The 26,920-nt window shown below is 50.1% G+C and overlaps 1 protein-coding gene across 1 annotated transcript in view; it reads right to left on the bottom strand.

Annotated features, from left to right (window-relative positions):
• TBX15 (T-box transcription factor 15) overlaps positions 1 to 26,345 on the bottom strand; it is a 126,355-nt gene extending 100,010 nt beyond the window's left edge. The window contains exon 1 of the mRNA XM_056848290.1: positions 26,150 to 26,345. Within this exon, the coding sequence (XP_056704268.1) occupies positions 26,150 to 26,345 (196 nt within the window). The remainder of the gene's footprint in view (positions 1 to 26,149) is intronic.
• Positions 26,346 to 26,920: the final 575 nt, after the last annotated feature.

Here is a 26,920-nt window from a genome sequence, read left to right as displayed (position 1 = left end):
GGTCTACAGCTGTACAGGGTAGTAGATGATAATACTGGTAGTAGAGCTGGTAGACTAGGACACACCACTTCTTGCATTTTTAAAATAATACCCCTATGATAAAAAAACAACCCAGAGCCCCGTGGCGCAGAGTGGTAAGCTGCAGTACTGCAGTCCAAGCTCTGCTCACGACCTGAGTTCAGTTCCAACAGAAGTCGCTTTCCAGTAGCCAGCTCAAGGTCAACTCAGCCTTCCATTCTTCCAAGGTCGGTAAAATGAGCACCCAGCTTGCTGGGAGTAAAGTGTAGATGACTGGGGAAGGCACTGGCAACAAACCACCCTGTGAACACAGTCTACCTAGTAAATGTTGGGATGTGACGTCACCCCATGGATCAAGAATGACCCAGTGCTTGCCTTTACCTTTACCATGTTAAAAACGTATGGACACATGAAGCTGCCTTACCAGTATGATCAGATCCTTGGTCCATCGAGGTCAGTATTGTCTACTCTGATGGGCAGCGGCTGTCTACAATCTCAGGTTAAGGTCTTTCACATCACCTACTGCCCGGTCCTTTTAGCTGGAGAGGTTGCTGTATTCTGAGCAAGTGTGCTCAATGGGGCTCTGGTCAAATAGACTCCCTTCAACAACCTCTATTTAGCTGGGACCTGCTCAGTGTGGCAAGAGATAGATGGATAAAATCTTTTATCCGGGACCCTAGATGTGAATGGGATAATTTGAGGTTTCTTTTAACAGGGGTGGATTTTAATATTACATAGGCAGTTGCTGAGTTCCCCCACCCCCAGGTGATTAAGATGAACAAAAATTATTAATTCTCTATTGTTTATGCCACGGCTAATAAATGGTTGGAAGACGTCTTTACAGCTAAAGGGGCCAAACAAAGTGCGAACAGCATTTTTTATAACGTTTTCAAACTCTTAATACATTGCTGGGAATACATAGAAAGTGTGAACAGTATTTTTCATAACATTTTCAAACTCTTAATACATTGCTGGGAATACAAAGTGCAGTAACAGCCTTAGTCTTAATGTGACATTGTTTAGAGCCGAATTGGCTGTATGAGCAGTATCTTCACATAACACATAGTTAAATTGTGCAACTCCCTGCCCCAGGATGTGGTGATGGCCGCCAACTTGGAAGGCTTTAAGAGGGGAGTGGACATGTTCATGGAGGAGAGGGGTATTCAGGGCTACTAGTAAAAATGGATACTAGTCATGATGCCTACCCATTCTCTCCAGAATCAGAGGAGCGTGCCTATTATCTTAGGTGCTGTGGAACACAGGCAGGATGGTGCTGCTGCAGTCATCTTGTTTGGGGGCTTCCTAGAGGCACCTGGTTGGCCCCTGTGTGAACAGACTGCCGGACTTGATGGGCCTTGGTCTGATCCAGCACGGCTTTCCTTATGTTCTTATCATTAAAGTATGTAACTGGAGAGGCTGGGGATTGAGCCTGGGACCTTCTGCATGCCAAGCAGACGCTCTCCCACTGAACTGCATCTCCTCCCAGTTGCTCCTTCCAGATACAACCACCATTCCTACAAGCAAAGGCATGGGCTAGAACAGGGCTGCCCAGCCTCGAAGGGCCCAAGGACACGTTTGCAAGATGGGTAAAGGGCAGTGGGCATCATGACAAAATGTCTCCCACGGAGCCCCTCCCAAACACAAAAACTAAAGTTTTGGCTAATTTGGGGCGTGATGGAAGATTTCCGTTTTGGAAGGGGGCTTTGAAAATGCTTGCCCTGACCTGATCCGCCCCATGCATATTCTGAGGTGGCATCATCCATTCTAACTCCTACTCATTCTGCTTCATGCTGGCTTCTGCTCCATATGAGAAGAAATCAACAGCCACAGCAACCCAATGAGATGGATACCAGTTCTTCCAGGGGCAAATTTTACTTCCCCTTCTCCATCTTCCCTCAAGTCTGAGAAATCAAAGATGGAGGAATCTGACCAGATCTGTGGCCAATGAAAGCCAGTGTGGTTGTAGAGGTTGGAGCAGCATTTCTCAACCTTTTTATCCTTGTGGAACCCTTCAAATGATATTTATGTCTCAGGGAACCCCTACATATGATTTACATATGATTAGCCTATTCATCACTATTTCTCACGGAACCCCTAGCAATTTCTCGCGGAACGCAAGGGTTCCGCGGAACCCTGGTTGAGAAACACTGGGTTAGAGGGTTGGATTCGGATCTGAGAGGCCCAGGTTCAATTCCCCATGGAAGCTTGCCAGGTGACCTTGGGCCAGTCACACTCTCAGCCCAGCCCACCTCACAGGGTTGTTTGGAGGATAAAAATGAAGGGGAAAGATGCAAGAATTGGGGAGAGAGGCAAGGTAGAGATGGCATAAAAAGAAATGAAATGTGTTCTGCTGCTCTCTTGATTCACATCTGGATCTCTCCCAAAGTATTTGTCTGCGATGTCATTTTATAACCACCATCGCAATCTCTGTCTGACCTTCCAAAGCACATGGCTGAGAGGACAAGACAGCCAGCAGCAAGGGGGTGGAACCACGAACAATGACCAGAGCTCCTTAGAGGAACACAAATGTCAGTCAATTGACACTAATGCCCAGAACATGTTCCATCTAAAGTTAAGTACTTCTCATTTCCACAGATCTTCATAAAAAATAAAATTATTTGGCTGAATTATGCCCTTAGTGTATTCCTAAGCACTTCATATTTTTAAAACCCCACACACAAAAACACATAGTTTTACAAAAAATATTTGGGGTAGAATCATAGAGTTGGAAGGGACCACCAGGGTCATCTAGTCCAACCCCCTGCACAATGCAGGAAATTCACAACTACCTCCCCCACACACACACCCAGTGACCCCTACTCCATGCCCAGAAGATGGCCAAGATGCCCGCCCTCTTATTATCTGCCTATGGTCATAGAATCAGAATCTAGCCTCTGCTTAAAAACCTCCAGGGAAGGAGAGCTCACCACCTCCCGAGGAAGTCTGTTCCACTGAGGAACCGCTCTGACTGTTAGAAAATTCTTCCTAATGTCTAGATGGGTACTTAGGGCCCATCTGTGTTGAACAAATATTTCAAATATCTAGATGCCAGCAACAAGTTGAGATAGCCAGGTTTGTCTCTCCTGAGTTCTTAAAATGTTTTCTTCAAAATGCAGTCATTCTGGCAACCAAGTTGTAATCTTGTTTTAGATCTCGCTGGATGACATTTACCTTCAGACTCTGCGGTAAACTTTGGCCATTAACGCATGGCCATAATCGAATTTGTTTGTCCTTGGTGTATCTCACGCTTTATGTTCGCGCATTCAAAAAATTGAACACACGGGGACATAAAACAGGGGCAAACAAATTCGGCTGCTTTCCCCGCCAGGTAGAAGTCACTGCCCGGCCCTGGCCAGGAAAGCGTTTGAAGCTCGCCTCCAAGCAGCCTGCTGCCTGGATCCCCGCCATCAGAGGGGAAGCGGCGGCAGCCCCTCTCGGTGCACCAGGTCCGCGCACTTCCCGCCACCACAAACCTCCACTGGGCAAGCTGCTCGGAGGAGAGCTTCAAACACCGGCAGGAGGGGGCACGTGGGGAGAGGGGGAGAGAGAGGCGGGGGGGGAGGAAAAGGTGCCACCACTGCTGCTCTCCCCGCCGGGGCCGGGTAGTGCCTTCCGCCCCGGCAGGGAAAGGAGCCGCCTCCGCTGCTGCTGCCGGGGCCCAGAAGTCTCCGGTGGGGAGTCGATCTGGGCGCCTGGCACGCATGGGCTCCTTCCTCTGTTGCGCGACTTTCATTTAAGTCGCAATAACAGAGGAATTAGTTCTCCCGGGAATGTAGTGAAAGACAGAGGGGTCAACACACTCTTGTGCAAAGCACGTGCGTGGGGACCTCACCAATTCCCGGGAGAAAGGAGGGAGAAAGCACCCATGCGTTAATGGCCTTTACGTTATTTGCAAGATTATGCATATGCTACAGATAGGGGATTCTCTGCTTGTTTGCTAACGACAGCGAGCCAAACGCATTGCGTCCCACTGGAAATCAGGTGGTTGGAGTTTGAGGGTTTGAGGATTGAAAGTGGCGGTAATGTCCAAATTAACTTTTCAGAGTAGAAGTCTTAGGTCGTTTATGCAAGGTTTTTTTTCCTGAGGTTCGTTGCTGGCTGGACCCACACTTTCCTGTTGGGAATCTCTGCACCCAGCTCTCTCCAAGCTCAAATCAAGTCCCCGCCCCTTGAAATGCTGCTTTGTAATTGCAATGCTCACTGTGAGAGAAGATTCTCCCCCCCCCCCCAAAAATTGCCGCATTTAAAAAGCATTTTAAGAACATGAAACAAAAAACGGAGCAATCTGAAAGAACGGAAGAAATCCAAACCTCCTTTTTACAACGCCTTTCTTTCGCTCAGAAAGAGCTCCGAGGAAGCAGGAAGTATTGGAATCTTCACCTCTTTACATGCTGCTTTGTGATTGGCTGTGAGAGAAGCCAATCTTTTTGTGGCCCGGTTTTGCCATCTGCACAGAGATTTCAGCCGGGCTGAGCTCAGGTTAGAGGGAAAAGGCGGATTAACAGAGGAATGGGAAGACCCGGGCATTGCAGGGGCTGGCAGTGAAGTCATTTTGAATGGGCGTAGAACTCATGCAGAGCTCCAAGGAACAACCGAGTCAGACCGGGCCCAAACGTGAGTCCAAGTGCCCATGCGTAAATGACCTTAGAGGTGTTAATGCACAACCAGATAAATTTATTGAGAAATGATCATTATTTGCAATGGTTTTGTATGATAAAAGAATGGGATTCATTCCTTTCTATTCCTTAATACTTTATAATGTAACTTTGAAATAACCTTGTTAGCATGTTTTTGTTTTTGTTTTACTTTTTCAATAAAATTCAACCAAAATACAATGGGAAAATATTCTAAAACTTATTCAATGTGAAACGGCTGTATGCGATTTGAAGGTGCGTGTCTTTTAGAAGAAGAAGAAGCTGTGCTGATTTTCTCTACCTTTTAAGGAGAATCAAACCGTCTTACAATCGCCTTCCCTTCCTCTCCCCGCAACAGATACCTTGTCAGGTAGGTGGGTCTGAGAGAGTTCAGAGAGAACTGTGACTAGCCTAAGGTCACCCAGCAGGCTTCATGTGGAGGAGTAGGGAATCAAACCCGGTTCTCCAGATTGGAGTCCACCCCGCTTAACCACTACACCACGCTGGCTCTCAGTCATCAGCTTTAAACGTTGACAGTAAACAAAAGCCAAGGGACATTATTTGCTGAGCAAAATGCTGATATGACTTAAAGACATTCATTTATTCAGCGAGCCATAGAATACTTTTCAGGTCAGACACTGGGCAAAAACGCATGGCTGCTTTAGCCTCCTTTATTCCCTGTTTCAGCCAGGATTCAGCCAGGATCGAACGCATGCGTTTCACCGAACATGCGTTCGCTCCTGGCTGAATCCTGGCTGAAACAGGGAATAACGGAGGCTAAAGCAACCATGCGTTTTCGCCCATTGTGTGGTTCCTCAAGTAACAAATGATATTCCCTCTCTGCCAGGTTTACCTCACTTTAGGGTTGTGTGGGAAAAAATCCGGTAAATTTCAGTTTCAGGTTTATTGAGCTTGATTTTTTTTGTGGTAAACCTGAAATAATCCGAATATCCGTACTGGTAAAGAGATATTTCAGCTTTATTTCCGGGCTTACTGAAAAATCCAGGTCCATTATAAACGTTGGGGATTTTTTCCCAAAGCTCCTGTGGGGGCATTTTTGGAGGTAGAGTTCCTGAATTTTCATGGTAGCTTCAAGGGACACTACTTGCATGAACCCTGAAGTTTGGTAAAGATTGGGTCAGGGGATCTGATTTTATGGGGTCTGGAATGGGTTGCCCCCTCCTCCATAGAGTATGGTAAAGTTTTCAATGCTTCTCTATGGAGGGGGGGTGACCCCTTCCGAAGCCCATACAATTGGACCCCCTGATCCAATCTTCACCAAACTTAGGAGTTCATGCAAGGAGAGTCTTATGAAGCTATGCTGTGAATTTGGTGGCTCTACCTGGAAAAATGCCCCCCGGGAGAATTTTACAAGTACTTACTTTTCACAGTCTGTAATGGCCGCACCGCACCCAAGAATCGTGGGGAAAGTCAGTTTCCCATGAACGCTTGCAATGGGTCTGTGCCTTATTCCTCCCACCCCCTTTAGACACCACAAGCCAATTCAGCAATACAGCATAAGTGGAGCCTAAGTCAAATTGTAAATTTGTGTATTCAGTCATACATCTTAGAGGCTGGAAATAAATAGCTGCAATTCAGATTCGCAAATCTGCAAGTGATCAGTTGTTACGAAGCGGAAGGAGCAGAAAAAGAAAAGGAAAAGAAACAAATATTGGACTGACACTCTCCAGGCATAGGCTTTCCTTAGCCAAGTGAAAGTCATGGCCTTAAGTAGGCCTAATTCCGTATAGGATCTGCTGCTATTACATTGATTTAATCTGAAACGGTGACTCACTGGGAAAATAGTCTGCCTGGTCAAACGGTCAGGTCAAAAACCAACACAAGTATTCTCGCGCACAATTGAACCCAACAGTTACTATTTCCCCACCCATACAGAACTAGAATCGGGCGAGGGTGTCAGCGAGGGCATGCAATCGGACCCTGGATAGCGAGGTGACTTTCGTTTCATCTCTCCTTCCCGTGGGAAGGAAGAGGCAACAGCCAAAAGGCTCGAGAGATCTCCACTTCAAAGTGACTTCCTGATTGTAATCCTGCTCTGATCTTAAGGTGTGAATTCTCTCTCTTGGTATTGGGGAACCTCTGATGTTTTGCATTTCAAAGATGTTACTTGTAAACATGCTAGCTTGTGCACACTATAAGAATACCCTCCAAATGATTTGGCGCCATTGTAACGTTGTGTTTCATAGGTTACTGTACCCTTCCTTTCAAATAAATTCTACTTTAAACTCTCTGCTAACGTCTGGAGTAAAGTGGATGATTCCTGAGAGGCAACGGAGTCCTAGAACCTGACAGTACGTTACAATCCCAACCTTTTTTGTTTTCGGGTTAGAAGTAGTATTAGGATGTCGGCACCACCCTCGGTCCCGCTCAACGCGGGAGAGGAGCTTCGGCAGACTCCCGCTGATATTGAGGTTGGTCAAGGAGCAGCGACCCCGGAGCAGCACCCACCCGGGCCTACCGATGTCCCTGGGAGGCCGACGTGGACCCCCCGATTCTCGGAGACCGGGCAGCGGCAGAGAGCAGCGTCAGAACCAGGAGGCGACTTCTACCGGGGACCGCTGGCCGCTTGGTATGGAGAAGGGGAAGGGTGGAAGGACCCCACGCTCGCTCACACCCCGACCCTCACTGCAGAAGCGGCCACTCTGATACGCGGACAGAATCAGATGCTCGTTCTGCAGAATCGGGACCTGCAGACTCAGCTAGATACCTTGCAGCGAGACCTGGCAGCCGTTCTAGGGGCAGTGAGGGGGCTTGGACAGCCCGTGCAACAATCCCAAACGGGTTCACGGCCGACTACAGGACCGCTCGTTGTTGGGGAGGCTCCCACGCCCAGACGCCCTACGGCCAGAGACCTGAAGGTATCTTTCGACGGGTCCAGCTCACAGTTGTCTCACTTCTTACTCCAAATCTCCGGCTTTATGAAGGACCAGGGGGAGACCTTTGCCTCGGAAGAAGCTCGGGTCAGGTATGTGATCAGCCTGCTGGAGAAGGAGGCAGTGGAGTGGGCAGTGACAGCGGCAGAAACTATGCCCCGAGTTTTGGCATCCCTGGATGAGTTCTTGTGCGCTCTACGACGCCGGTTCGAAGACCCCCACCGGGGGGAAAAAGCAAAGATTGCCATGCGTCGTTTGAAGCAGGGAGCCCGCTCAGTAAGTGAGTATGCACAGGACTTTTTATCTTTGTCGTGCAAGATAAGGGAGTGGAGTGAGGCCACAAAGGTCCAGCATTTCCGCGAAGGGTTGCGGTGGGAAGTGCTGGATGGCTGTTTGACTTTGGGAGATCCAGAGTCAGTGGAAGAGTGGGTAAATTTGGCAGCTCTAGTGGAGAACCGCAAGCTTACCCTCCAGTTCTCCAAGGATCGTCCTTCGAAGACGATCCCTATCCCGCCCACGAGAGGGGACAGCGCAGCAGGTCCCCGGCGAGAGGGAAGACATCGAGGAGTCTACAGTCTCGACAGGGCACGTCGGTTCAGGGAGGGAGCTTGCCTTCAGTGTGGGAAGATGGGTCATTTTGCAGCAAGATGTACCAACACGCCGTCAGAAGGGACGAGCAACAGGGCGACACAAGAGCGGGAGGCGACACCACCTCGGAACCTGGAGCACAGGAGAGCGGAGGGGACGAACGGTCGCCGGGGGGCGGCGGCCCTGCAAGCGGAAACCTCATCGGATCTCCACAACCGTGGCACCCGAGATAGCTTCCGAAGCCCCTCACCGGCAAAAAACGAGGACGGCCTTCTGTGAGGGAACCGGCACAGAGGGCACCCTTGGAAGAAACCAAACCGGCTCCATGTAGGGTGAGTGACCAGGGAGAGACATTGCTGATACCTGTTGTATTACGAAATCCCCAAGGGGGGGAACCGGTGGCCGTTGTGGCTATCGTGGACTCCGGGTGCTCCCGGACCCTAATTGATCAGGCGGTGGTAGAACGTCTGAAAATTGGGACTCGAGAACTGGATCAACCCTTACATTTCCATCAAATGGATGGGAGTGACCTGCGGGGGGGGCCGGTTCATTTGCACACTCGCAAGATGTGGCTGGGGGTGGGAAACCACTGGGAACAGATCCACTTCACGGTAGTGCCTAAGATTTCCTACCCGGTGGTCCTCGGCGTTAATTGGTTGGCGGGACATAACCCGAGCATTGACTGGGAACAAAGGCGGGTGGTGTTTGGAGCTCCTCAGTGCGAAAAACACAGCCGGGATGATTTACCCGGGGGCGAAGGGGGAAGCGCCGCTGCCTTGGAGGAACCCACGTTGCCCCCAGAATATAGTGATTTCGCAGATGTATTTGAGGGGACGGACTGTGACTTATTGCCTCCTCATCGCACTACGGATTGTGCCATCGAACTGATTAAGGACGTTAAACCGTCCAAGGCCCGAGTTTATGCCATGAGTCCTCAAGAGAAAGCAGTGCTGCGAGAATTTCTGGACAAGAACTTGGAGCGGGGCTTCATACGACCGTCCAAAGCTGCATTTTCTTCTCCCTGCTTCTTTGTGAAGAAGAAAGGTACATCTGATCTCAGACTGTGTGTAGACTATAGGGGGCTTAACGCGATTACTGAAACTAATGCCTACCCCCTTCCCTTAATCCCAGACCTCCTGAGTGTGTTACAGGAGGGTTGTATTTTCTCGAAAATTGACCTGGCGGAAGCCTACTACCGGGTCCGGATCAAGGAGGGGGATGAAGCTAAGACAGCCTTTTCTTGTTGTTATGGGTTGTTTGAATTTTTAGTCATGCCGTTTGGTCTGTCTGGGGGGCCCTCGTGCTTCATGCAATTAATTAATGAGATTCTACACGACCTCCTATTTAAAGGTGTGGTAGTCTTTTTAGACGATTTGCTCATTTACTCCAAGGATCCCGCAGAGCACAGGGAATTGGTGCGGGAGGTGTTGCGTCGTCTAAGGGACAATCATTTGTATGCTAAGTTATCAAAATGTGCATTCAACCAGGACCAATTGTCGTTTTTGGGTTATGTGATCTCGCCACAAGGGTTAAGCATGGATCCGGAGAAGGTGAGGGCAGTGTTAGAATGGGAACCTCCCAGAACTCGCAAACAGGTTCAGCAGTTTTTGGGGTTTGCGAACTTTTATAGAAATTTTATTCAGGATTTCGCTCAAATAGCTTTGCCTATTACTGATTTGCTTAAAACCAAAGGGAAGGGGCAAGGGGCCACTTTTGCACAATACCAGGTACCTTGGACCGCCAGGTGTCAGGCGGCTTTTGAAACTCTTAAGGAGCGCTTTACCTCTGAACCCATTCTGGCGCACCCAGATTGCTCCAGGCCATTCACTTTACAGGTAGATGCCTCGGACAAGGCGATGGGAGGCGCACTCCTTCAGAGGGATGATCAAGGGAGGCTTAGACCCTGCGCATATTTTTCTAAGAAGTTCTCTGGTCCTGAACTAAACTGGCCGATTGGGGAAAAGGAAGCCATGGCAATTAAACATGCGCTCATGGTTTGGCGACAGTTCCTGGAGGGAGCGGCCGAGCCCTTTGTGGTTTGTACAGATCATCGGAATCTCGAATCGATTTTGGGTCAGCGGAAGCTGTCCGCCAAACAAGTACGTTGGTCGAGTTTTTTCTCTAAGTTTAACTTTACCATCAAACATATGCCGGGGAAAGAAAATTGCTTAGCAGACGGACTGTCTCGCATGCCGCAATATGAGTGTCAGGTTGAGCGGCCGGTGGGTTCTCTCTTCACACGGGAACACCTGGGTTTGACTCCAGAGGGGAATAGTGCAGGAGTTCTGACCAGAGCACAAAGCCGCGCGGCGGCACAAGACTCGAGTTCGAGTCTCCCTCGAGATGTGGTCGCTCCCACCTCCTCATCCCCAGCAGTCCCCGGAGAACTTTCAACCACAACCGCTGGGGAGGGGGGGGAAAGCTCCCAAATAGAGCGAAGGGACCAGGCTGAAGGGCCGATACCCATCTCCTTGCCGGGGTCGGATGTTGCCATTCCCCGCCTCTGGGCAGTTCCAGAAAGCCTCCCGGAGGCAGTCAAGAAAAGGTGGGGGGAGGCTCTTCAACGGGAGCGGGAGGAAGAATCTATCCCATCCCAGGTGACGGACCAAAACGGTATCTGTAAGAACAAACATTACGTGCCCAGGGAACTGAGGCGGGAGATATTGGAACGGAGCCACAGTTCAACAATAGGGGGACATTTTGGGTTTGCTAAATCCTTACACCTAATAAGAAGACAGTTTTGGTGGCCTGGGATGCGCCAAGACATCGAAGTATTTATCAAATCCTGCCCTGTGTGCGCAACTAGTAAACGTTTGATGGGAAAACCCCCGGGATTATTAAAGCCCCTAGAAACTCCCGAGGCACCCTGGCAAGTGATTGGGATGGATTTCATAACAGACCTCCCATCCAGTCAGGGGAAGACTGTCCTGTGGGTAATCACGGATCTTTTCTCTAAGCAAGTTCATCTCGTGCCGTGTGAAGGGATGCCATCTGCACATAAACTGGCTCGCTTGTTTGTGCACTGCATATTCAAATTGCACGGATTTCCACGGAAGGTCCTGAGTGACAGGGGCTCCGTGTTTGTGTCCAAGTTCTGGAAAGCGTTCTTAGGAATTGTAGGTGTGCAGTTGGGTTTGTCATCTGCCTATCACCCCCAGACGGATGGGCAGACCGAAAGGGTTAATGCGGTGATGGAATGTTATTTGCGTTGTTTTGTTAATTATCACCAAGACAATTGGGTTGATCTGCTGCCACTGGCAGAATATGCCTACAATAACTCGGTGCACTCTGCAACCGGGGTGAGCCCATTCAAAGCAGTTTATGGAATGGATTTTGGACCATTAGGGGCTGTACCTACCCCACCAGAAGGCGATCCCCCCGAGGTGTCTAAATGGGCTCACACAGTGAGGAACACTTGGCCCTGGCTTGTAAAAAACCTGGAACAGGCTAAAGACAGGTACAAACTACAAGCAGACAAACACAGAACACCTCAGTGGGAATTGAGGGTCGGAGAAAAGGTGTATCTTTCCACTAAGAACCTCAGGTCTTTACGCCCGTGTAAAAAATTGAGCCAACGGTTTGTGGGCCCATTTTCTATCTCCAGAGTTATCAATGAGGTTACGGTAGAGCTGGAGCTACCCAAATCCTTACAAGGGGTGCACCCGGTGTTTCACGTGAGTCTACTAAAGCCCTTTCTACAAGCACCAGAATGGCACCCCGAACCCGAAGCGGCAACTCCCATCATGGTACAGGGCGAACGGCACTTTGAAACCTCCAAGGTGCTCGATTCTCGGAGGCGCAGGGGCCGACTGGAATATCTTGTGCGTTGGAAACATTTAAATTCCAGTCACGATGAGTGGGTGTCCGCTGTTCACGTACAGGCTCCAACCCTTGTAGCGGATTTCCATCGCCATTACCCGGACAAACCAGGAAATCTGGAGGGGGGGCCTTTGGGGAGGCGGAGTGTCAGCGAGGGCATGCAATCGGACCCTGGATAGCGAGGTGACTTTCGTTTCATCTCTCCTTCCCGTGGGAAGGAAGAGGCAACAGCCAAAAGGCTCGAGAGATCTCCACTTCAAAGTGACTTCCTGATTGTAATCCTGCTCTGATCTTAAGGTGTGAATTCTCTCTCTTGGTATTGGGGAACCTCTGATGTTTTGCATTTCAAAGATGTTACTTGTAAACATGCTAGCTTGTGCACACTATAAGAATACCCTCCAAATGATTTGGCGCCATTGTAACGTTGTGTTTCATAGGTTACTGTACCCTTCCTTTCAAATAAATTCTACTTTAAACTCTCTGCTAACGTCTGGAGTAAAGTGGATGATTCCTGAGAGGCAACGGAGTCCTAGAACCTGACAGAGGGCTTTTCTTTGGCGTTTGAGGATACGAAGGGCTGTTTAGCTTGGAAAGAAGACGGCTAAGGGGAGACATGATAGAGGTCTATAAAATTATGCATGGTTTGGAGAGAGTGGACAGGGAGACGTTTTTCTCCCTCTCCCATAATACCAGAATGGGGAGTCATCTGCTGAAGCTGGAGGGTGAGAGATTCAAAACAGATACAAGGAAGTATTTTTTCACACAAAGCACAGTTAAATTGTGGAACTCCCTGCCCCAAAATGTGGTGATGGCTGCCAACGTGGAAGGCTTGAAGAGGGGAGTAGACATGTTCATGGAGGAAAGGGGTATTCATGGCTACTAGTTAAAATGGATACTAGTCATGATGCATACCTATTCTCTCCTGGATCAGAGGAGCATGCCTGTTATCTTGGGTGCTGTGGAACACAGGCAGGATGCTGCTGCTGCAGTCGCCTTGTTTGGGGGCTTCCTAGAGGTACTTGGTTGGCCACTGTGTGAGCAGACTGCTGGACTTGATGGGCCTGGGTCTGATCCAGTAGGGCTTTTCTTATGTTCTTATGAAGAGCCTGATTACCAAAGAGCGGGAGCCTTTTTACTGCATTGCCCTCTTTGGTTCAAGCTTCCATGTCAGTCTGTGGTCCCGATGAGGCAGAACTTGGGGTGAGCTCACGCTATAGGATGTGGGCGAGGCGGGGAAGGTGACATCATCCCTGCCGCTGCACTTTTACAAAATGTGCCTCCCGTAAAGTGCCGAGGAGAAGCAGTTGTTGTTTTTTCTCTTTCTCTGTACAGTCCAAGCTACAGGCATTTCCCTCTGTTGTCTTTCCACTGGCCACAAAGGCAGCTTCCCCACCACACACGACTCCCTGGATGCAGATGGTTTCTTTTGTAGCCAGGCCCGACTGTGACCTGACGGCAGTAGTGCACTGGCCGTGCTGCGCTTGTGTTCATCTGGAGAAGTGAATACTCAGGTCCTTTTCGCACAGTGCTTCCGCGTGGAGGTTTTTTGCCCCGCTCTGCCCCCAAAACTGCAATGGGTTTTAAAGAACACCTGTGTGACATTGGTCATTTATGCACGGGAGTTTTACCTGAGGTTCACTGCTTGATGGACCCACATTTTCCTGCTGGGAATCTATGCACCAGCGGTCTCCAAGCTCAAATCAAGTCCTCGTCCCTTGAAATGCTGCTTTTTTAATTGGCTTACTTATTTAATTTCAGCCAGAACCAATGGGTTGAAATTAAATCAAAAGAGTTTCCATCTAGACATTAGGAAGAAAATTTCTAACAGTTAGAGCGGTTCCTTGGTGGAACAGGCTTCCTCGGGAGGTGGTGAGCTCTCCTTCCCTGGAGGTTTTCAAGCAGAGGCTAGATGGCCATCTGTCAGCAATGCCGATTCTATGACAGGCAGTTCATGAGGAGCAGTTCATGACAGGGAAGGTATCTTGGCCCTCTTCTGGGTATGGAGTAGGGGTCACTGGGTGTGTGGGGGGGAGGTAGTTGAGAATTTCCTGCATTGGGCAGGGGGGTGGACTAGATGACCCTGGTGGTCCCTTCCAACTATGATTCTATGATTCTACTTTGTAAAGCTTTGTAAATTGCTTAACAGTTAGAATAAATACTTGACTATAATGCAGAAAAGCAGGATAATATAGTCTGACTAATCTATATTTGTATGTTGGATATTCTTATTTTTTACCCTATCCCTCTTTCCTTTTGTACCCTTCTTTATAAAATAAAAAAGTATTTTTAAAAGAAAGAAAGAAAGAAAGAAAGAAAGAAAGAAAGAAAGAAAGAAAGAAAGAAAGAAAGAAAGAAAGAAAGAAAGAAAGAAAGGCTGCTTTATAATTGGCTTACTTCGTAGAGCTTACTGCTGCTGCTGCAGTTGTCATGTTTGTGGGCTTCCTAGAGGCCCCTGGTTGGCCACTGTGTGAACAGACTGCTGGACTCGATGGGCCGTAGTCTGATCCAGCAGGGCCTTTCTTATGTTCTTATAGCAATCACTGGTGTGGGTTTTTTTTGTAATTCCTGAACAAGCACTCCAGCGGCACAGAGGGAATGGCGCCTGCAAGATCCTGATCCAAAGAAAAGCACATGGGGAAATGCTGTCTAGATGCTCTGTTGCCAGCACATCTGGAGCAGGCAGTGAGAGCTACGCAGAGAATCGTCGCCGCATGGGAGCAGTTGGGGGAAAGACGCCGCTCACTCGTTCTGCTCAAGGACTTATTTTTCATACTTTAAATGCAAACGAATGCCAAGCTGCGTCCGGCTTGCACCTACAAACCAAACACAGCCTCTTTAGGTGTTTGCACATATCTGAGGATTCCGGTTATACCTGTGGGCCAATTAAACTTTCTTTTAGTAAATAGAAGGCCTATTCATAGGGCCTTCCTGGGCTGATTTACATTCAAGCCTGGTTGACCAAAAGAAGAAAAAAAGAAAAGAAAAATCAGACCAGTCTGAGACAAGCTACCCTTCAAGAATAATTCATCGCTATCAAGCGCCTCGGCCACAGTGGGCATCTGAAAATAATAAACGCTGGGGGGGGGAGGATTTAATAATCTCCCATCAATGTTTTCTGGGAAGCATAACTCGGCCTGACATACGGAGATCAAGGGAGCCCAATAAAACTGCTGACGATACCATCCGCACTAACCAAGGATCTTAAGAGACGGGTGCGAGACTGCCACTTTCTGGCTGCAATGTATGGGTTCGTTTGTGAATCTGCTTTGGGCTCACATTCCCAGCCGCCTCTTGAAGCGGGCATCCGTGTGCCTGGGAGTGGGGGCATTGTGGGGGGGGGGAGAGAAGAAGCTGAGCAGAGGGCAACTTGACTTCCCAGATCAAGTGTGCTTGGAATCCTTCCTTGTTTCCCTTCCCCATGGGAGCAATAAACAAACACTCTGGGACCCCGGCAAGCAGCCCGGCCACCTTTACCACCTGCTATGGCCCAGCAAGCCTCCGGCCTGGGATCAGGGGGGGAAGCGTCAGAGGCCAGGCAGAGTGGCAGTCGGCTTTATAAATATCCCTCCCACAGCTGCTGAAGCCCGGCAGTGGCCAGGCCGAAGAGCAGAAGAGATTAATTTGGGCAGAGCTCGTAATATCGCAAGGACTGCATAGACCGTTCTTCTGGTGGGGAGCACGTTTCCCCCACTCCCAGTTATATTTTACAGATTTCTTGGGGAGACCGCTACACAATGGAGTGGGGAGAGAAAAACCCCCCTTTTTTAAAAAAAAGATATTTTATTGAAAATTCACACATAACAAACTCAGTCATTTCCATACATACAGTATAATCAGAGGCCGAAGAGCAGAAGAGATTAATTTGGGCAGAGCTTGTAATATCGCAAGGATGGCATAGACCATTCTTGTGGTGGGGAGCACGTTCCCCCCACTCCCCGTTATATTTTACAGCTTTCTTGGGGAGACCACTACACAATGGAGTGGGGAGAAAAAAACATTTTTTTAAAAAAAAAGATATTTTATTGAAAATTAACACATAACAAACTCAGTCATTCCCATTCATACAGTATAATCAGTGGCGGACTGGGTCTAAAAATATTGGTTGCCAGGAGACAAAGGGGGCCCCACCCACAACTATAAGGCTATGACTTAATTTTTATGTGTGTGTTAAGTGCCGACAAGTCGCTTCTGACTCATGGCGATCCCATGAATGAAAGTCCTCCAAAATGTCCTATCTTTGACAGCCTTGCTCAGATCTTGCAAACTGAAGGCTGTGTGGCTTCCTTTATTGAGTCAATCCATCTCTTGTTGGGTCTTCCTCTTTTCCTGCTGCCCTCAACTTTCAACTTTTTTATAAGAAATATATATTTTTTATAAGAAATAAATAATTTTTTCAAAAAATACATAAGTGGAAAAAAAGTACAATTAAAATTTTAGTTGCATACAGTAATAGTATTGAAACTTCTATTATATTCTCAAGTTACTGAAAGGTCATTAATATTTGTAATGTAATGTCTAATGTTTAAGAGGGCGACCTCCATTATCATTGGCCCACTTGCCCTCGGGCAAGCTAACACCCTGGCCAGTCCGCCACTGAGAATAATCAATATTCCAGGGTATTCATTTTAAACTTATCAATTCATTACTTGCAAAAAAGAAAAAGGCCTAATCAGCTGTCCATCAATGCATTACTTAGTCTCAAGTTTATAAAAAGAATATTAACCATTTCTACTATTTCTTTTAATCTAGTTTTGGTTTATAATCTTATAATCTATAGTAAATGGAGATTATGGGGAGGAAAACCCTGACCTAGTTTCTAAGATCAATATGGAGAATCTACGGCAAGATACAAATCCATGGGGCGAAAACGCATGGTTGCTTTAGCCTCCTTTATTCCCTGTTTCAGCCAGGATTCAGCCAGAATCAAACACACATTTGGCGAAACGCATGCGTTCGATCCTAGCTGAAACAGGGAATAAGGGAGGCTAAAGCGACCGTGAGTTTTCGCCCCATGTCTCTCTTTTGGTGGAAAAGCGAGGAAGGCGAGATACAAATCAAGAGCGCAATAACAAACACAAATCAGAGGAAGATCAGCTTCTAATGCAGCTGTTCCCAACCTGGAGTACGTGTACCCCAGGGGTACAAACCAGGACATTTAGGGGTACGCGGGGGGGGGGGAAGAATAATGAAAGTAAAAGGCATTTGAAATAACAGCAACTATATTAATTACAAATATTTTGGTAATATGAGGGGTACAATTTATGGAAATGGGCTGCCAAGGGGTTACGCAAGTGACAAGGTTGGCAACCGCTGTTCTAATGAATAAAATGTTGGAAGAGTTGCAATGTCTAGTGTGCAAGGGAACTGAGAAGAAGACCCAGCACCTTTTTCACACCTCTTGTCTGTCCTTAGACTTATACTCTTAGGGGGCAATTTCCTCCTTCTTCTCAGAAGTCCTTCTACCCTCCCTCTCCCTCCTTGGCTAGATAGGCAGCTAGCAGCTCTGTCTCTCAGCTTTCCTATCCTAATTAATTGTTGAGTCTGACCGTTTCTCTGTGTACTTAGCATACTCTGCCAACATAAAACAGTGCCCCAAAGTTAAAACTTTAAAGTTGTTCAATCTAACGATCAGGAGCGGATTGACCATTCCTGGTGGGCCTCGGCCCTGGAGGGCTGCTGGGTAGCCTGGAACAAGCGGGGTGCCCAACGCCAAGAGCTGTTCAGCTCAAATTGGCCAGCGGCAGCCATGAGGGGTGTCCTCAACCCTTAGTGCTTCAGGGGCCGCTCAGGACGCCTTCTTCTCGGGCCAGGTTAACTTTTTATGCTGATACTACGGCATGGAGATCACATGGTGCCTGTGCAAAGTGCCATCAAGTCACTGCTGACTTACGGCGACTCCAGCCAGGGGCTTTCAAGGCACAGGAGAAGCAGAGGTGGTTTGCCATTGCCTTCCTCTGCAGAGACTTCCTTGGTGGTCTCCCTTCCAAGTACCGACCCTGCTCAGCTTCTGAGATCTGATAAGATTAGGCTATTTCACGCCGCCATATTATTAATTCTGGAAACAACGGCAAGTTTATTGAACCTCCGCTGGATTACTATCAAACCATCCGAGATAAAAAGGAACACGGTTGCTGTTGTTATCAAGTATCGTATAGCGTATCAGATTTTCTCTTATTCTTTTTTTTCTCTTCGTGAAAATGGCCTATTTATTTCCTATTTTTATCTCTCTCTCTCTTTTCAATTAACAAAACAAAAAGGGGATAAAAAGAAACACTTTGGCCGTTTATGCAGGGTCAATTTTGATGCTCACTCAAAGCTCTTTTTCTAAATGCGACCTTTAAAATGCCTATTCACGGTCCCGATGCAAAACGAGAAATTCCACCCCACCCCCACTTGCCTGCTCCTTCGTTCCTTCCATTAGCAACTACCGTTTGCATAGCTAACATGCGGCTGTGATTTTGCATGCTTCCTTTAGGGGATTCTTCAAGGTGAGGGCGGAGCAAACACAAAAGGTTCAGCGTGGAAAAACTAAAGTGTGTGTGTGTGTGTGTGTGTGTGTGTGTGTGACACTTCAGCCTGGAATGTGCTGCTAATTCCCAAGCATAGATGGCCACTGAGAGAATCTCCACCCTGATCTCTGGGGAGCTATTTTAAATGGACACCCTATGTATTAAAATAGCCCCCCTAAGAGGTCAAGGTGGAGAAACTCCTTGTGTATTTCTTTTCTAATGTCTTACACTGCTTGCGCCGTCCACGTTCAATTACCCATCAACAGATCTATCTACAGCGGAAGTGGATTTATCTTATGGCTAAAGCTGCATCCTCCAAGCATACTTTACTTGGAAGTAAAGCCTCTGGAAATCAGTGGGTTGGACGTCCACAGGAGCACAGGCGAAGGGTCCCTTGGACTTCCGTCTGACCCAAAACACGCTCCTTGCAGGGACAACCCACTCTTTCCCAAGGAGCTTCTTTCCCTAGAATGTGGTTGGGGTTAAGGGCTGGATAACAAAGCCCCAGTTTTTGCACTCTGCTGTAGCCAAACTCTGTAGCCAGCTGGAACATAGGCCTTGGTCACAGAGGGTGGCAGCAACTAATCCAGGAAAGTGGGGGGGAATGCTTGCCATCCATTTGATTGGTCCCTTTGTCTCCAAGCCTTCGACGCCGATTCCAGCAGAGTATACCACCAGGTCAGTGAGACCCAGCAGGCCTGAAGCCTCAACTCCATCAAACCAATGAACACCAACGTGAGGTTAGGCCAGTTGTTTAAAGCCCCTTGGAGTAAATCCCTCATTCTAGGGGACTAGCCATGACACATACCTATTCTCTCCAGGATCAGGGGAGCATGCCTATTATCTTGGGTGCTGCCGAACACAGGCAGGATAATGCTGCTGTCGCCTTGTTTGTGGGCTTCCTAGAGGCCCCTGGTTGGCCCCTGTGTGAACAGACTGCTGCACTTGATGGGCCTTGGTCTGATCCAGCAGGGCCTTTCTTATGTTCTTATTATAATTATATTAATATATTAGGTGCTGCGGAATACAAGCAAGATAATGCTGCTGCAGTCGTCTTGTTTGTGGGCTTTAGAGGCACCTGGTTGGCCGCTGTGTGAATAGACTGCTGGACTTGATGGGCCTTGGTCTGATCCAGCAGGGCTTTTCTTATGTTCTTATTATAATTATATTATATATAATTATATTAGTTGCCCTGGAACACAGGCAGGTTAATGCTGCTGCAGTTGTTTTGTTTATGGGCTTCCTAGAGGCACCAGGTTGGCCCCTGTGTGAACAGACTGCTGTACTTGATGGGCCTTGGTGTGATCCAGCAGGGCCTTTCTTATGTTCTTTAGTGGGGCTGCTTGACAATTCACATGAGGGAGGGGGGAAATCCCACTGGTTTTGATGGAAGGGAATAATCCTGCGGAGGGTCACAGGGTCATGTGACGCCCAGCCAGCCAGCCTTCAGTGGGACCACTGGGAGGGAGCACCTCGTGGGGACACATGAACCCCAAGAAAGGAAGCGCCTTCTCCTCCCAGGATCCTCCTTGCCCCAGGCTGGATTGGCAGGGGCAGCTATTCCTCTGCTTGGGCCTTCGTCCCAGGCTGAGCGGGAATGGTTTCGTTCCTCCCTTGTTTCCCCTGAGTGTTTTTTTTTTTTTTTAAGGAAAGGTTGGTGATTTCCCTTCTATTCCTTTTCTAATGGCGGAGTTGGATCCATGCCCTGGTTTGTGCGCATAGCGGCAGGCCGCCTGCACACAACTGCTGTGAAACAGATGGCTGGTGCAAAGAGGGGGGTGGAAAGTAGGGTAGGTTTAAGGGGGGGCCTGAGTTCATAATGCATGAAAAACGCTGGTTCAGTATCATTAAGTTGATTATTCTAAATTCAGAGGGTACATTTTATACGCACAAACACCCTCAAAATTCAATATATTAAAGAAAGCGCAAGACAAAAAAACCTAGCTTGGCCCTGGGGCTTTCCCCTTTCCTTCTGGCACAGATAAAATATCTGGTCACCGGCAACCAAGATCAAGTTAATTCATGCATCGTATTCCCGATTACTACCTATGGGTGTGAAAGCTGGACAACAAAGAAAGCTGACAGGAAGAAAGTAGATTTTTTTGAAATGTGGTGTTGGAGGAGAGTGTTACGGATACCCTGGACCGCCAAAAAACAAATCAGTGGGTTTTAGATCAAATCAAGCCTGAACTGACCCTAGAAGCTAAAATGACTAAACTGAGGCTGTCATACTTTGGTCACATGATGAGAAGACAAGAGTCACTGGAAAAGACAGTCATGCTAGGAAAAGTGGAAGGCAGCAGGAAAAGAGGAAGACCCAACAAGAGGTGGATTGACTCTGTAAAGGAAGCCTGCAAGATCTGAGCAAGGCTGTTAAGGGGAGGACGTTTTGGAGGATGTTGATTTGTATTTAACACACACAGAGAGAGAAATTTTCCAGCTGGTCATTCCCTTCGCCTCCACAGCCCGTCTATCCCGGCAAGAGACCCCGATGGGAACCCAGCCTCCGGAATCGTCTTCATAAAACGCCTCGATTAAAAATCATGGGCGTGGGATCGAAAGACGAGTCTCGTAAAACGGAACATTAACTGTGGGGCGGAGGGGGAGAGAAGATTCGGGGCTGCGGACTACGGAGCTCGGGGCTGTTCCCTTTCTCCCCAGGCCCGGGGCGCTTTCCAAAAGTAAGAAAGGCCATTTATGCCTGGGAGGTTTTGCCTTGGGTTTGCTGCTTTCTAGATGCGCATTTCCCCCCATCCGAGTTCTCAGAACTCTGCATACTTTTGAGTGTTGAGAATTCGGGTGGGAGCAATGTGCATCTAGAGAGCAGGAAATCCCAGGCAAAACCTCCCAGGCATAAATGGCCAAAGAGACCGGCGCGTTTCCCCAGCTCAGGGCCAGACAGGCGGCCTCGGCAAGCGGGTTAGCCGCGAAAGGAAAGCCATGGGGGGGGGGGGGGGGCTTCCTGAAAGGGGTCGGCGGGGGTGACCCCTCGTTCCCTAAAAGGGTCATCTACTGACCGCCCCTCTGGTCAATTTCAAGTCAATTTCAAGTGAAATTGACCAAACAGGGAAATCGGGCAGAAAGGGCTGAACCCGAGGCGTAAAAATCTCCTCCCAGCGCCTTCGGCGAGCGGGTTTGGAGTCGGCGGGGGCGTCCCGTCGTTTCCAAAAAGGGTCAAGTCCCGCTTAGTTGGGCTAGGAGGCTTCCCGCATGGGTTGACCGCCCCGCTGGTCAGTTTCGAGTGAAATTGACCAGCAGGGGGCCATTTACGCACGGGAGTTTTTGCCTTGGCTTCGCGCTCTCTAGATGCACATTTTCCCCATCTGAATTTTCAAAACTCTGCAAGGGGGCTTATTGTTGAGTTTTGAGAATGTGGATGGGGAAAATGTGCGCCTAAAGAGTGGCAAATCCAAGGCAAAACCTCCCATGCATAAATGGCCAGGGAGTCGGGTGTAAAAACCTCCTCCAAGCAGGGCGGCCCTTTTTAGGTAAGGATGAAACGCCTTTCCCACCTTCGCCCTCCCTGCGGCTGACTCAGAGCTCCGATAAGGGCTGGCCAAAATTTGCAGCAACCTGGGGAGGGGGGTCCTCTTCTCACCGGGGCTAGAGATCGGGAATAAGAGGCACGCGAGCACGAACTACCAGGCGCCTTTCGCGTCCACCAGCCGAGAGAATCTTTCAGTCCCGAGTTCGAATGCCACCAAACACCCAACACCGTTACCGGTGATTATACCGCATGGCCCTCTGTTGGAAGCGTAGTTAGGGCGCAGCTTCCAACATAACGGCTATTTAATCCAGGGCCTGGTGGGCAAAATCTGGTACAGACAAAACGGGAGGGTTTGCCTTGCATTTGCCGCTTTCTAAACGCGCATTTTCCCCAGCCAAATTCTCAAAACTCAACAATAAGCCCCCCTGCAGAGTTTGGAGAATTCAGATGGGGAAAACGTGCATCTAGAGAGCGGCAGATCCAAGGCAAAACCTCCCGTGCGTTTTACGCCCTAAAGAGGAGGTCGGAGCGCAGGGCCTAGCGCGTTTTGGGCTGCCATATATTTGAAGCTGCGGCCGGCACTCTTTGGGCGAAAACGGTTTTGCCTTGGGTTTGCGGCTCTCCAGATGCACATTTCCCACATCTGAATTCTCAAAACTCTGCAGGGGGGCTGATTGTTGAGTTTTGAGAATTTGGCTGGGGGAAATGCGCGTTTAGAGAGCGGCGAATCCAAGGCGAAACCTCCCGTGCGTTTTCGCCCTTTTGAAGCGCATCGCCTTCCAACAACACAAGATCAGCAAGCAACCCGTTGCAGGGGACAACCGGATTCTTTTAAAACACACGCAGGCACGCACAGTCTAGTGGTATTAAAACGACGCCGGAGATTTTAAATTATCCATTTTTATCATTTCAGAGGAGTTCTATTTTTTCTCTCGTTTTTGGCTTCATTTTGTTTAAATTCAAGTTTTGTTTTAAGTTGTTGTTTGTCTTATTTTTGGCGAAAATAGTATAGGGGCAAAACCGCATGGGAGGTTTTGCCTTGGGTTTGCCGCTCTCTAGATGCACATTTTCCCCATTCAAATACTCAAAACTCAAAAAATAAGCCCCCATGCAGAATTTTGAGGATCCAGATAGGGGAAATGTACATCTAGAGAAGTGGCAAAACCCAGGCAAAACCTCCCATGCGTTTTCGCCCTAGGACTCCAGACAGGTCTCCGCGCCTCTGGTTAGGAGGTTTCGCGCACTGGTTGACCGCCCCGCTGGTCAACTTCAAGTGAAATTGACCAACAGGGGGGTCGGGCAGAAAGGGGGTGAACCCGAGGCAAGGGGGGTTCTGTCTGCTCTGGGGTTTTTGTCCCTCTTGCCGCTGATTCTCGTTGGAATCACTTCGGGGCTCTGCGCAAAGGCCTCATTTCTCCCTCCGGAATCGCGATTTTTCTGAGAAACGGTTTTGGAACCAAAGCAAACCAATCTTCTTTGGAACAGATTCCAAAATAGTCCCCGAGTCTGATTCGGGCGAGCGTGTGGCCCGGACAAGAGAAGCTGCGCCGTTTGTCTGGGGAGGGGGTTTAAAACGGCTGCTCTGGGTTTGTTTGAATTTGGAGCAGAAAGGAAAGTTTGGAGACGTCCATGTAAACGGTGGCCATTTGTGCCTGGGAGGTTTTGCCTTGGATTGGCCGCTCTCTAGATGCACATTTTCCCCATCCGAATTCTCAAAATTCTGCCTGGGGACTTATTGTTGAGTTTTCACAATCTGGATGGAGAAAATGCGCATCTAGAGAAGGGCAAGTCCAAGGCAAAACCTCCCATGCATAAATGGCCACAGTCTCTCGAGGAACCTGCTGGTTCTGAGGGAGTTTCCCAGAATATCTGTATTTACACGCCGGATCCCAAAGGCTTTTATTCCCATTCGGGTGCAGCGTCTCAGGGACAAGAGGCCCAAACGCAGCGCCCACTCCGGTTCCACGCAGTGGCGGCGATGGAAAAACAGGCCGAAGTGGAAATAATCGCATATCCTCGCAAGGGGAGATTCCAGGCCGCGCCCCTACTCGGGAGTCAGCCCCACCAAATGCCGAGGGGCTTGTTTCCGAGTTGAAGCGCAGGGGCATTTATGCCATGGGACGTTTTGCCTTGGATTTGCCACTGTCTAGATGCACATTTTCCCCGAATTCTCAAAACTCAAAAATAATAAGCCCCCGTGCAGAGTTTTGAGAATTCAGATGGGGAAAATGTGCATCTAGAGAGCAGCGAATCCAAAGCAAAACCTCCCGTGCGTAAATGGTCTCTAGAGACGTGGGCTGCAATAAATAAATAAATAAATAAATAAATAAACATTTCGAAACCGGTCTGATCTGGGGCCTCAACCCGAATTCCGCTGAGCCCAGCTCTGTTGAAATGAACGGCCAGTCTGCCAAGACAACAGACGCCGAAAATTGGGGCCTTCGGTTGTTGTTTTTATTTTGGGGAAGGGTTTGTTGAACCCATTTCCCCGCCAGCGACGAGTTCTTGCGAACCGAACCGGAGGACTCCGGGAGTGGACCGCCCGCGGGGCCTTCTTTGGCCCGGGCCAGGAACGGGCTGTTAGAAAAGAAAATCGGGCCCTGCGAGAAGGTCTGGGAATGTCTGGGCAGGACAGGGGCAGGAGAGTGACCCGCCGGCGGGGACCCCTCTTGGACCCCCGCCCCTCTTGTACCCCAGCCTCAGCATTCCCGAACCGGCGCGCTTTGGATCGTCCCTACGGGCCTGAATCCGGACTGGTCATCTTTAGTAAACAATCCGTATTTCTTCGCTTGTGGTTTTGGGCCAAAACGCACGGGAGGTTTTGCCTTGGACTTGCCGCTCTCTAAATGCACATTTTCTCCAGCCAAACTCTCAAAACTCAAAAATAAGCCCCCCATGCAGAGTTTGAGGAATTCAGATGGGGGAAATATGCATCTAGAGAGCGGCAGATCCAAGGCAAAACCTCCCTTGCGCTTTCGCGTTCCTCTCCTTTTCTGCTGCATATACCGCAGTGATAATTCATTTGTGCAAATTCAACTGTGTTTATTTATTTATTCTTTTTAAATTCCGTAAATTGGTGGGGCTTTTTGGGAAATGTCATGGTCCAATTCCTTTCCAACGCAGTGAAAAACAAAAAGCAAATATATATTTCATTAATTTTGCATTTAGGAAATCGCCGTTTTTCTAAAGTGCCTCCCCCGACAGATTTTCATCCACGGGGATTTTTTAATTCCGCAGCTGTCTCCAAATATGTTTTCCAGACTGATCCGCTTCGCAACCCGAGACGACCGAGCGCCGCCACCGAATACGATCGGCCGCGGCGGTGGTGGTGGTGGGGGGGGGGGGGGGCTGAACGCGCCGCCTTCCGAGTAAGACCCGTGGCCAGGGGGTGCAGTCCTGCAACCGCTTAAGCTCTGGACTGGCCCAGTTCAACGGAAGCCAGCGCCGAAAGGGGCTGCGATCCATTCTTGGGCGGGGGGGGGGGGTTTCGAAATTTGGCGTTTCCTCGCGTCCCCCCTCCGAAAGAAGGGGTTCCCCAGCGCGCCGACAGCCGAAGAGACCGGCGGAGGTCGGGATGCGTGTCGATGGGTTCAGACGAGCGCGTGGAAGGCGGGTGGGGGCGGCCGGGGAGGAAGGGCGACTTGTCCGGGGGCGCGCAAAGCAGGCCTTTTTACCAAGTTGGAAGCTGGGGAGGGGGGGGGATCGGGTTCTCATAACCCCCCCCCCACTCACACACACACACAAACACCCTCCAAGTCCTCGGAGTTCGCTGGTCTCTGCCCCCCACCCCCACCCCCAAGACTCCTAAAGATTCAGTCTGTTCATTTTGAGACTCTGTTGAAAACAGCGACCTCGGTCCGGATACCAGTTTGGGCATTCCTTTCAACGCCCCCCACCCAGCTCCCCCCCCTCCAAGCCGAGGGGACCCTCCGCCGGGTCAGATCTTGCAGCGAAACGAACTGAAATCACTCGAGCGATTCCACCCCCCCCAAAAAAAAAACTCCCCCTCCCAGCCCGGCAGGCCTCCGTGGCTAGCCCTGCGCCCCCCCTCCCCGTCCTGGCTTGCAGGTGAGGTCTACTCGGAAGAGCGGGCTATTCATAGACGGGGGGGGGGCGATCTATTCCTGGCCGTCTGGAAGCCGAGGGCCGCTCCCCGAGCCCCGGCAGGGGGCCGAGGGCCGAGCCCCGCTCTCAACTCACCGGCGTGGAGCTCCAGGCCCGGCCCGGCGTCGTGGGCGTCCGCGCCGTCGGGGCTGAGGCCCTCCATGGCCAGGTCCAGGCCCTTGGCGTCCCAGTCGCGGAGCTTGCGCTTCTTGTGGGAGCCGATGAGCGCCTCGACGGAGAAGGCGTGGGCGCGGGAGCTGAGCGCCACGGCCGAGCGCCGCCGCTCGCTCATCTTCGCCGCCCCGACGGCCGCCCGCCCCGACGGCCGCCCGCCCCAGCCCCGACGGCCGCCCCAGGCGCTCCTACATGGAGCCGCAGCCCGCCCGGGTCGCCGGCGCCGGCTCAGAGGCGCGCTGCCCGGCCGCGCTGCACCATTTGGGGGGGCCCCGTCGGCTCCAGCCCCACTTCTGGGGCAGCCTCCTCTCTCCCCCCCCCTCCCTCCCGCCGCCCGGGCCCGCCTGCCGGCGCCTGTCAAGAGCCAGCCGGCCAGGGGCGGCCCAATCCCGAAGCCAGGCGCGCCGGAGCCCTCGACGGCCCGGGCCAATGAGGAGGGGGCGGGCCCAGAGCCCGGGCCGCTCCCGCTTGGCTCCTCCCGGGAGCCGGGTTAACCCGTCGCGGGGCGGCGGAGGGCGGCGGAGGGCCCCCACCCCACCCCACCCCACCCCTGGGTCGCCCGGCCTCCAGCCTGACCCAGATGTGCGCCCCCGGGTGGGGGGGGTGGCCAAGGAGCGGGGCCGCCAGCAGAAAGCGCTCCAATCCCAGGCTGGGGGGGGGGGGGTGGATCGCAGGCTATTTTCAGAGGCCGCC

Source organism: Euleptes europaea, chromosome 4 (assembly GCF_029931775.1).
Source record: "Euleptes europaea isolate rEulEur1 chromosome 4, rEulEur1.hap1, whole genome shotgun sequence".
Classification (NCBI taxonomy): domain Eukaryota; kingdom Metazoa; phylum Chordata; class Lepidosauria; order Squamata; family Sphaerodactylidae; genus Euleptes; species Euleptes europaea.
This window is presented reverse-complemented; position numbering and strand designations above follow the sequence as displayed.